This window comes from Berghia stephanieae, chromosome 5 (assembly GCF_034508935.2).
Source record: "Berghia stephanieae isolate SIO BIC M18660-M18661 chromosome 5, UCSD_Bste_1.3, whole genome shotgun sequence".
Taxonomy (NCBI): domain Eukaryota; kingdom Metazoa; phylum Mollusca; class Gastropoda; order Nudibranchia; family Aeolidiidae; genus Berghia; species Berghia stephanieae.
In genome coordinates this window covers 40,603,730-40,615,770 of record NC_088364.1, presented here as the reverse complement: position 1 = coordinate 40,615,770, position 12,041 = coordinate 40,603,730, and the positions used below count along the sequence as shown (strand labels likewise).

The window sequence follows — 12,041 nt, the reverse complement described above, 5'->3', positions numbered from 1 at the left end:
CAGTAACGTACTCCAATTAACACAAGTGAGACTGTAAATGAGACTTTTACAATGACTCTGCATCGCCACAAATATGGATTCGAACCCTGGCAACTCGGGCATCAGACGAACTGTCTACCACGAAACCAAAGCAAGCATTGTGCAAGTTAAAGTGAATGAGATGTTGATTGAAGCCGTTCATTGTGTCCATCAGATCTGCTGTCCTATCCATCCAACTCCATTCACTCACTGGGTGGGGTTCCCGACTTCCCATAATGGGCAGGGACGTACTCGTTGCGTCTTCTATCCCCCTATGTCTGTTTTCCAACTTGTTTTCTGTCTTTGTCTCGGGATGGGATGGGATTACTTGGTTTTGTCCAGGACCTGGCTGGGAGGGAAACAGTCAAATGTATAGTTCGAGTTTTGGGAGATTATATTTTTCCCTTGTAAATCATCTGTCTGTTATGCTCTTTATTGTTTTGTTTACATATTATTTATGCTTTGTAAACATTTGAGTGTATCCCTCTTTGTTGGGACCTGTGCTTGTGTCTGAATGAGACGTTTAGGTGATCTCAAACTAAGTACTTTGATAGTGGGCTCTTGGAATCTACTGTTTCCTATTTGAAACAAATCCCTTTGCCTTACTTTTTCTTGGGTGCTCTAATTGTAGTTCCAGAACTTTTTACTATCCCATTTTCTTCCTTTTTACTGGCGCTGATATGACCTTAATGTGTTGCAAGCGCCGTAAAACCCTTACAAACAAAACAAAACAAACCAAGTCCATTCAGTGGTATACAACAACAACAAATAAACTCCTCTGCCTGGTCCCTTCTATCTCTGATCTTAACCTGGGTCGTCAGGTTTCTAAAGGGGTCGGGGACTGCAAAAACAATGGCGCACGGAGCAACTGGGAATATTTTTTGCCGTGTTTGAGTCCCAGGTTATTTCCCTGAGCGCCCCTTCTGAGGGATGGACCTTCCCAGGAGTTAGTAAATGCGTTGCTCGGCCACTTCACTCTACGCACACTGGGATAAGCTTCGACACTATGGCCATGAAGCTCTTAATCTTAAGGACTTACTTTATTTTAGACAATTTGGTGGTAGCTCACTTGAAAATGCACTCTTAGGTATACACATATATAAACATATACTGGGCTCCCTAAAAGGGTTTTTTAATGTGGTCTCCTAAAAACATGTTTTTACCAAATGTCTCCTTAAAGCTACAGAAACACTTAGTAAAACATTAGGGGGACCGAGTAATTTTCTATATACCATTGTGATCATCAAGCATCAGAATTGTGTTCATAAATCATTGTAGGGAATCAAACTATACTCATTTGAACAAAGATTGAACAGTTTAATCAATTTGAACAAGACATATGCTTGGTCCTCCAATTGGTGCATTTCACAGTGGTCACCTTAATAGTGGATTGATACTTATATATATATATATATATATATATATATATATATATATTAGAAAGAGAGAGAAAGAGAAAGAGAACGCCTTAAAGAAAAATAAAAGAAGAGAGAGAGAGAGAGAGAGAGAGAGAGAGAGAGAGAGAGAGAGAGGTGGGGGGGTAGGCGAAGGAGGAACGATGAAGATAGATAGGTAGATAGAGAGAGAGAGAGTGTGTGTGTGTGTGTGTGTGTGTGTGTGTGTGTGTGTGTGTGTAAAATATGTATATGGAGGTAGAGAAAATGAGAGAGGAAGACTGAATGAGATAGATAGATAGAGATATGCATGACACTCGCTTTTGGATCGGAAGGTCCTGAGTTCGACCCTCGCTCGGTGCATAGTTGAGTCCTTGGCTCTTTACTCACTTCTCACCGTACTCAGGTGTAAAATGAGTTGACAGCGTTGTCAGACAAAAAATGTAATATCGCCAAAAAGGTGTCATGTTTTGTTCTACATGTTGTTGCTGTTGGTCAGGGACCCTTGTAAAGCGCTTTGAGCACATTTAGTGGCTATTGCGCTATACAAAAGCTCAATTTTTTTTTACATAGAAAGAAAGAGAGAGAGAGAAGACGACGACGAAATAGAGGACTAGACAGAAAAGGAGCGAGAGACAACCCGACATAGGGAACATTAGAGATTTATGGGGGAAAATATGAGAGAGGAAGAAGAATGAGTGACAAGGAGAAAAGAAAAGTGACAGAAGTCAAGAAAGAAAGAGGGGGGCGGGGGGGGGGGGGGGGGGGGAGAGAGAGAGAATAGAATTGAGAGATAGATAAAGAGGGAGAAAGGTTTTTAAGAAAACAAAGGAGGAAGAAATTAGAAGAGATAGAGAGAGAGAGAGAGTATGTGAGAGAAAGAGAAATACAGAGGGAAAGAAAGACAGACAGAGCGAGAGAGAGAGAGAGAGAGAGAGAGTGTGAAGAAATGAAAGAGGATGATAGCGAGATAAAGAGAGGAAAATACAAAGGAAGAGACAGATGGAGGGAGAGAAGAAATTAGAGATAAAAGGGGGAAAATATGACAGAGAGAAAGAGAGAATAATATGCTTTTTTTCTACTCATACTCATAACAATGCTTATGTTTCAACAGTCGTTAAAAAAGTGAAGACGTGAAGGACTGAACACTCCAATTTTGTAATTCCAATTAATTACATAGATAACATGGACGCACACAAAAAGCCACGGAAGCAGTGACATATATAGGTCACTGTAATAACAATGCGATTTATGGGAGAGCAATAACCTTGAATTTAATACATATAAAAATATGGTGACAAATATAATCAACAGCCTTTCCATCAATTGCCTTCTGCGTATTTCACGCCTACCTTATTTGCATAAGCACTGAAGGTCAGCTAGACACTTTTTAAGAATACGACCTGAAGGACGAATAGACACTCCGTTTATTTATTTATTTATTATTTGTATTCTGATTCATTCGATTGATTAATAATCAATTACTTTTCTGTACGCACATCTGCTGATTTTATCATGGTAAGAAAAAAATACTTATTTCCCTCAAAATTAGACATCTCAGTCATCATAAGTCATCATCTACTACTTATCTGAAGAAAAAAATTAAACACCAAACTCTCAATTTTATTCTAGTGGCAATATCCTTATCCTGGGCGGGGGTCCTTTAACTTTTAACCCCCATTTGGAGAGAGAGAGAGAGAGAGAGAGAGAGAGAGAGAGAGAGAGAGCATGAAGAAAAATAAAGAAAAGAGAGATGGAGTGGGGGGATAGGCGAAGGAGGAACGATGAAGAGAGAGAGAGAGAGAGAGAGAGAGAGGTGGGGGGTGTGCGGCAAAGAGAGGGTGACGGAATGAAAGAAAAGAGGAAGATAAAGAGATAAAGAGATGAAAATACAAAGGAAAAGATAGGAGTGAGAGAGAAAATTAGAGAATAGTCCTAAAGGAAAAATGAAAGAATATATATATATATATATATATATATATATATATATATATATTATATATATATATATATATATATATATATATATATATATATATATATATATATTAGAAAGAGAGAGAAAGAGAAAGAGAACGCCTTAAAGAAAAATAAAAGAAGAGAGAGAGAGAGAGAGAGAGAGAGAGAGAGAGAGAGGGGAGAGAGAGAGAGAGGGTGGGGGGGTAGGCGAAGGAGGAACGATGAAGATAGATAGGTAGATAGAGAGAGAGAGAGTGTGTGTGTGTGTGTGTGTGTGTGTGTGTGTAAAATATGTATATGGAGGTAGAGAAAATGAGAGAGGAAGACTGAATGAGATAGATAGATAGAGATATGCATGACACTCGCTTTTGGATCGGAAGGTCCTGAGTTCGACCTCGCTCGGTGCATAGTTGAGTCCTTGGCTCTTTACTCACTTCTCACCGTACTCAGGTGTAAAATGAGTTGACAGCGTTGTCAGACAAAAAATGTAATATCGCCAAAAAGGTGTCATGTTTTGTTCTACATGTTGTTGCTGTTGGTCAGGGACCCCTTGTAAAGCGCTTTGAGCACATTTAGTGGCTATTGCGCTATACAAAAGCTCAATTTTTTTTTACATAGAAAGAAAGAGAGAGAGAGAAGACGACGACGAAATAGAGGACTAGACAGAAAAGGAGCGAGAGACAACCCGACATAGGGAACATTAGAGATTTATGGGGGAAAATATGAGAGAGGAAGAAGAATGAGTGACAAGGAGAAAAGAAAAGTGACAGAAGTCAAGAAAGAAAGAGGGAGGGCGGGGGGGGGGGGGAGAGAGAGAGAATAGAATTGAGAGATAGATAAAGAGGGAGAAAGGTTTTTAAGAAAACAAAGGAGGAAGAAATTAGAAGAGATAGAGAGAGAGAGAGAGTATGTGAGAGAAAGAGAAATACAGAGGGAAAGAAAGACAGACAGAGCGGAGAGAGGAGAGAGAGAGAGTGTGAAGAAATGAAAGAGGATGATAGCGAGATAAAGAGAGGAAAATACAAAGGAAGAGACAGATGGAGGGAGAGAAGAAATTAGAGATAAAAGGGGGAAAATATGACAGAGAGAAAGAGAGAATAATATGCTTTTTTTCTACTCATACTCATAACAATGCTTACGTTTCAACAGTCGTTAAAAAAGTGAAGACGTGAAGGACTGAACACTCCAATTTTGTAATTCCAATTAATTACATAGATAACATGGACGCACACAAAAAGCCACGGAAGCAGTGACATATATAGGTCACTGTAATAACAATGCGATTTATGGGAGAGCAATAACCTTGAATTTAATACATATAAAAATATGGTGACAAATATAATCAACAGCCTTTCCATCAATTGCCTTCTGCGTATTTCACGCCTACCTTATTTGCATAAGCACTGAAGGTCAGCTAGACACTTTTTAAGAATACGACCTGAAGGACGAATAGACACTCCGTTTATTTATTTATTTATTATTTGTATTCTGATTCATTCGATTGATTAAATAATCAATTACTTTTCTGTACGCACATCTGCTGATTTTATCATGGTAAGAAAAAAATACTTACTTCCTCAAAATTAGACATCTCAGTCATCATAAGTCATCATCTACTACTTATCTGAAGAAAAAAATTAAACACCAAACTCTCAATTTTATTCTAGTGGCAATATCCTTATCCTGGGCGGGGGTCCTTTAACTTTTAACCCCCATTTGGTGGGCAGGAGGTCACGCCGTGTCTTCTATCCCCTTATATCTGTTTTCCGAGTTGCTTTCTGTCTTTGTCTTGGAATAGGATTACTTAGTTTTGTCCCAGCCCTGGCTGGAGTCCTGGACTGGGAGGGAAACAGTCAAATGTATAGTTATAGTTTTGGGAGAGTATATTTTTTTCCTTTGTAAATCATCTCTCTGTTATGTATTGTTAGTTATGTATTCTGTAAACATTTGATTGTGTTCCTATTAGTGGGATCCTGTGCTGATGCCTAGATGAGACTTTAAGGTGATCTCAAACTAAATACATTGATAGTATGCTCTTGGAATCTACATCTGTTACCCATTTGAACCAATTCCCCTCTAACTTACTTGTACTTCGGTGCGTTGATTGTAAATCTAGAATATTTTGACTATTCCATTTTATTCTTTTTACTGGTGCTGATATGATCTAAATGTGTCGTCAGCACCGTAAAACCCTTACAAACAAACATAAAACAAACAATATCCTAATCAATATCCTCTGAATTTTGAATAAAGAGAAAAATTTGAAGTTTCAAATTGAAACAACTTTCCACCGACATCACTAGGTTTTGCTGTTGTTGTTGCATTTGTTGTATGTTTATATTTCGCATTTTAAAGATTACCTTTATGATTTGTGGGGGGGTTCAGGTTTTTTTCACCTGCCACGGTCACCAACAAAATAGAACTGTGTTTTAACACCCCGATTTTTATTAATTGTTACTTTAATATACTTAAGAATATTTGTTGTGTAGATCAAAATGGAAATAAATCCATGTCTGAGTAAAGAAATGCTATTTTCATCATCATTGCTTGACAGTTTGGTTATAAAAATCTAATCTGGAAGGAAAATCAGCATTTGGTTTTAAATCCCCCCCCCCCCCCTTTCCTCCCCTCCGCTCCCTCCCCACACATACACTTAAATCTGTATATATAGCGGACCAGAGACCAGACCGTTACATGAAAGAAGACTGTTTATGTTATCTAAAATGTAAAAAACATATATGTCGACTAGGAGAAATAAATACTGCCATGTGAAAGTTTACAACAAGGCAGTCATACAACGGTCATATCATGCATAAAGAGTCATCAATGCAATATATAATTTATCAGCACATTATAATGAAATTAACTTTCAGGTCAGAAGATTCCTGGAAAAGAGCATAGATCAAGGCTAGTCTACACAGAGGCTGTGATCCTGGAGATAATGAGACTATATACTGTGGCCCCACTTGGTGTTCCTCATCAAACAAAGAGTGATTCAGTCATTGGTGAGACAGTAGTAGTAGTGGTAGGAGAAGTAGTAGTAGTAGTAGTAGTAGTAGTAGTAGTAGTAGTGGTAGTAGTAGTAGTAGTAGTAGTAGTAGCAGTAGCAGTAATAGTCAGGGGTTCCCCAAATGAAATGAGACATTCTAATTGTTATGTGCATAAGAGATCATACGTTAAACATGGTACTGTATAGTAGAGCTGACTTCACTCTTCCAGTTAGAGAAAATTTCATCAAGATTGATCAAATCATAATTTTCAGCAAACTTTTGAAATCACCTATATTAATCCTATGTCATCATCGAGACGATGATCCTAAGCAGAAATCAAATCCTTCATAAAGGTTAGTGTAGCGTGTGGCAAGGGAATAATGAAAATTTACCAGGGCTTCTGTTTGCATGTCCCCTGCCCTATCCAGGGCTTTAATATTTCTATGGGCAGAGTATTTCAAGGGTCTAATATCAGAAATGTCGGATTCAAGGGGAATAAAAACAGCTCTTCGAGTTGGGGTCAAAAGGGGAATCAATGCTGTTGAAGCAGGTATCAAAAAGGACAACAGACCGACCATTCAGTTATCATCATCATCATCACCATCATCACCATTATTATTATTATTTTTATTTTTTTTATTATTATTATTTTTTTTTTTTTTTTTTTTTTTTTAATTTTTAATTATTATTATTTTTATTATTATTGTCATTATTTTTATTATTATTGTCATTATTATTATGATTATTATTATTATTATTATTATGATTATTATTATTATTATTATTATTATTATTATTATTATTATTATTTATTATTATTATTATTATTATTAGTTGTAGTAGTTGTAGTATTAGTAGTAGTAATAGTAGTAGTAGTTGTAGTAGTATTTATTCTCTTTTTCGAATTTCGATCTGAAGATTATGATATAAATGACCTGCAAATGCTATTGATTCCAGCATCATATGTTGAACTGTAATTCTGTAATATGTAATGAGGATGTGCGAGATGTGTGTGAGAGAGAGAGAGAGAGAGAGAGAGAGAGAGAGAGAGAGAGAGAGAGAGAGAGAGAGAGAGAGAGAGAGAGAGAGAGAGAGGGAATAGGAAGAGAAAGAGAGAGGGGTGGGAATGAGAGAAATAAGGTAAGGGATAGAGGAAAGCTGTATACAATGAAAGAGGTCCGTACACAATGTATTGATGGGAGACACTGGATATAATGAGTAAAGTTCTTCTAAATGTATATGTATACATTCGTAAACGGTGTTAATTTTTAAAGCATCAAAACATTATTTTTACTGTTGAACTTTAATTAATGTTGAATGTGTCGGTAATAAATATTTTTTGGTATAGAATTGTTAGAGCCCAAAACAGTCCTCATTTTTTATTTACGATTTTTCTTTTCTTTATTTAATAAGATTTATGATGTGGTTTCTATGTCAAATAATATTGATTAGCATCTAAATATACCTCCATTTTTTAAAAATCTTTTATCAACAGCTGGTTATGATATTCCAGCTAAGACGACCATCATGACTAACCAATATCTTATTCATCATGACTCCAAACATTGGGATGACCCAACGACATTCAAACCTGAACGCTTCATGTGTGAGGATGGCTCAAGACTCGTATTAAGAAATCGCAGTTTCATCCCCTTCTCAGTTGGCCCCCGTGCATGCCCTGGGGAATCTCTGGCAAAGCTTGAAATTGTATATATTGTTGTTGGATTGCTTCAGAAATTTTCTTTCTCACTGCCTCCTGAAGAAAAGCCAGATTTTACTCCAGATACCAGTTTCTTTGCTTACAGAGCAGCAGATTATAATGTTATTGCCAAGCCCAGATAAGTCTATTGTCATATTAAAATTCTGGATAAGTCAACTTCAAATCAAAATGTCAAAATCTAGAGACGCCTAAATGATTCAATAAAATGTATGAAAAAAAAATAAAAAACAAAAATATCCAAACAGTTAAAAATTGTTGATTTCAAGCAGGATTGGCTTAATCCATTTTTTAAAAAAGCGTTGCGGTATGAAAAATGTGTGTTGAGAACTTCCAAGACTTTGTTTACCGATTTGGAAGATTTTCAAAGGCAAAATTGCCAGTTTCTTTACCAAGATCAAACTAACCTGTTTCGTTTGCTAATGATAATATTCCTACTTTTTAATTAGTTTTACTGTTTTTACTATTGTCAGGTAGTTTGTCATCTTGTACTTATTAAATTGACCACGATCACAGTCTTTCCTCTTAAAATCAATAATTTAATTGAGCCAATGAACACAGTTTCATTTTCTAAAAATTGTCCAAAAAGTTTTACGTAAATTATATAAAAAAGCAGAATTTTTGTCGCCTGGTTGGGTGAGTTACAATTGTAACGGTTATCTTGTCTTAAGTCCATTCTACACAGTTTGCGAGTATTTTAGGATTCACTGTTATTTTGTCTTAAGTCCGTTCTACACACTTTGTATTTTATGATCCACTGTTGTCTTTTCTAATGTCAATTCTACACAGTTTGTGGATATTTAAGGATTCACTATTTTCTTATTATAAGTCCGTTCTACATAATGGACATCTTGCCGATGTCTTTAGCATAGGTCAATACATTCCTTATGCATGTCGTGTCGACTAGGAAGCCTCCTCACCATCTCACCCACACTGACTTTCCCTTTCCCCAGACAGACTACAGCAATATGGGGTATTGTTTGTATCTTGAGTCTCTGAAATGGAAAACTCTATTCGCTGTCATTGAGATCATTATCTTGTGGTGGGTCGTGCTCTCTCATTAAGGCCAAGTCGTCTATCACTAGATTGTCGGAATCCTGCAGTGATTGAAAAAAAAATCTAATTTTGAAATGGTTTCCCTCTAGACAAGGAAAAATGCAACTCTGCAAACAGTGTTAAAAACTAAAAAATTTTGTAATGCTATTTAATACCTTAAACTTAAAGGTATTCTTTACAAATTAAAAGTTAAAATCATAACTCCTGGAATATACACAACAAGAGATGAAGTAGTAGAAAAGTGCTAGAAGACAAGAGAGAATAAAAATTCAGAAAAGTGAGTGGAGCAGGCACTTATTTTGGTAACAACAAGAGATGAAGTATCTTCTGGCACTTTTCTACTCACTTCATCTCTTGTTGTTACCAACATAAGTGCCTGCTCCACTCACTTTTCTGAATTAAAAATTCACCCTATATACCGCAGCATACTCAATGTCTCAATTGTTTCTATGTTATATGTTTGTGTTGAGAATATTGGCTATTAAGCTTAATTGCTGGCCAGCTAACTTCGCAGTGGTTGTGTGTTGGACCCGCGGTCTCCAGTAGTTGGTGAGAGAGAGCTCTAGTAATGAATGACCTGAGTTTGATACAAATTTATTTGGGTTCGTGGATAGCTCATATGGTAGAGTCACGCTCTCACCGGCCAGGCGGATGTTGTACCAATAAGGTCGCAGGTTCAAACCTCATCACCGCCACAAAAACATTTTTATTCTCTCTTGTCTTCTGGCACTTTTCTTTTCACTTCATCTCTTGTTGTTACCAACCTAAGTGCCTTCTTCACTCACTTTTCTGAATATACACACCAGAGTTCTAAATTTTTAAAAATTTTCTTCTTCTTCTTGCTATCTGGTGCCACCGTTAGAGGCAGTATTCTTAGTACATGACCAATCCATTTCCATCTTTACAAGACACCATTTTACTTCCAGGAAGCATTTTTCTTACAATTTTCCCTTCTATCTTTGTTATTCCACCTGTTGTTTTATTCAGATGCAATATGTATTTCTAGAGGCCTTGCGTATTTGTAGAACGTTTGAAGAAGATTGGTTGAAAATTGAAGGAAGAGGTAGGTTTTTAGTGACGAAAATTGTAGTTTTGAGAAAAACGCATTTAAAAGTCAGGAAACTAGTTTAGGGAAAAAGTCTCTTCGTGCAGACTTCTCGCTCTCTGATTAGATTGGGACCACATGACATAAGTAAGAACAAAGTGATTGGTTGTTGAAGAGAGAGGAGAGTTTTTACTTTTCATTGATATATTTTTGCCTGTACTGAGTTATAAAGACTATTGATACTCTTTCATAAAATCAGTCATTCCTTTCCACTGAAACTAAAAATGGGAATGGATTTAACCATACCATGGGTCACAAAATACGTTATTTTGAGTAGAAAAAAAACTGAAAATAAAGTTCTCATGCAAATTTTTATGCAGACAAATGGTCACATGACAACATCCCACCAAAATCTAATTTTAGTGAATTGGATCAAATTTCATCATATTTAATGTTGCCCCCCCCCCCCCCCCCCCCCCCCCCCCCCCTTCAAGGTCTAATAACGTAGAAAAATATAGAGCTCCAATTCTGTCAGCTGGTAAGACAAGTTACAATTACAACCGTTGTCTTGACTACTTGTCTTTCTGCACAGTTTATGGGTATTATAGGATTCACTGTTATTATTAAGCCCATTCTACACAGTTTGTATATTACGATCCACTGTTATCTTGTTATCACTATTCCACACAAATTGTGGGTATTTTAGGATGCACTGTTTTATTGTCATAAGTCTGATCGACACAATGGACACCTTGTTGATGTCTTTAGCCATAGGTCAATACATTCCTTATGCATGTCATGTCGATTACTGACGTTCCCCAGACAGGCTGCAGCAATTTTGGGTTTTGTTTGTATCTTGAATCTCTGACATGGAAAACTCTATTCCCATCGTCTCAATGTCGCTGTCATCGAGTCCATTATCTTGTGGCGGAATTGATTCTCTCATTAAGGCCAAGTCTTCTAACACTCTAGATTGTCAGAATCCCGCAGTGCTCGAAAAAAATCTACTTTTGAAATGGTTTCCCTCTTGATGAGGAAAAATGCAACTGCAAGCAGTGTCAAAAACTACAAATATTTGCAATGGTATTAAAACCGAAAACATTAAAAGTTTTCTTTAAAAATTAAAAGTTAAAAACATAACTCCTGGAAAATGTACACCAGCATCCTAAATTGAATGTTCGAGGTATACACATGGAGAAAAAATTGCCTGCCGAAAAAACTGAAAAATAGACCAATTATGTTTGAATTTATCAAATTTTTGAAATGCAGAGACAGTAGACAGCAAGCTGGTTTAGGTAGACTTTGCTTAAAGGTACAGATTGAACATTTACAAGTATAATTGTGGTTTCCACGGCAAGGAAAACTTATTAAAAATTATGATAGAGGGAATAATGCGATTGTTTATTTTCATTTGTTAATTTTATTTGTTTTTTAAATATTTGCAGTTCTGATACTAAGATGTGGTATATTTTACAAAATATGACATGATATATATATATATATATATATATACCTGGTTTGGCGAGTTACAATTGTAACTTATCTTGTCTTAAGTCCATTCTACGCAGTTTGCAAGTTTTTTAGGATTCACTGTTATTTTGTCTAAAGTCTGTTCTACAAACACAGTTTGTGATATTTAAGGATTCACTGTTTTCTTATTATAAGTCCATTCTACACAATGGACATCTTGTCGATGTCTTTAGCATAGGTCAATACATTCCTTATGCATGTCGTGTGTGTGTATGTGTGTGTTTTTGTGTGAGAAAGTGGGGGGGGGGGGGGGGGGGGGGGGGAATTGGACATGGATATTAAATATTGTATTATAGTTTACCATGATAAAGATTAGTTGCGATTGCACAATT

General features: G+C 36.4%; 1 protein-coding gene across 6 annotated transcripts in view; it reads left to right on the top strand.

The window, feature by feature from the left end:
* Positions 1 to 8,690, top strand: part of LOC144972919 (cytochrome P450 1A1-like) — a 61,701-nt gene extending 53,011 nt beyond the window's left edge. For 5 of the 6 annotated variants that reach the window (XM_078914725.1, XM_078914728.1, XM_078914727.1 and 2 more), the window contains 2 exons: positions 6,245 to 6,376; positions 7,857 to 8,335. In XM_078914725.1, coding sequence (XP_078770851.1) covers positions 6,245 to 6,376; positions 7,857 to 8,203 — 479 coding nt within the window. In that variant the 3' untranslated portion in view covers positions 8,204 to 8,335. Of the gene's footprint in view, positions 1 to 6,244; positions 6,377 to 7,856 lie in introns of all 6 variants that reach the window. The other variant, XM_078914726.1, reaches the window with a different exon arrangement.
* The last annotated feature ends 3,351 nt before the right edge of the window (positions 8,691 to 12,041 follow it).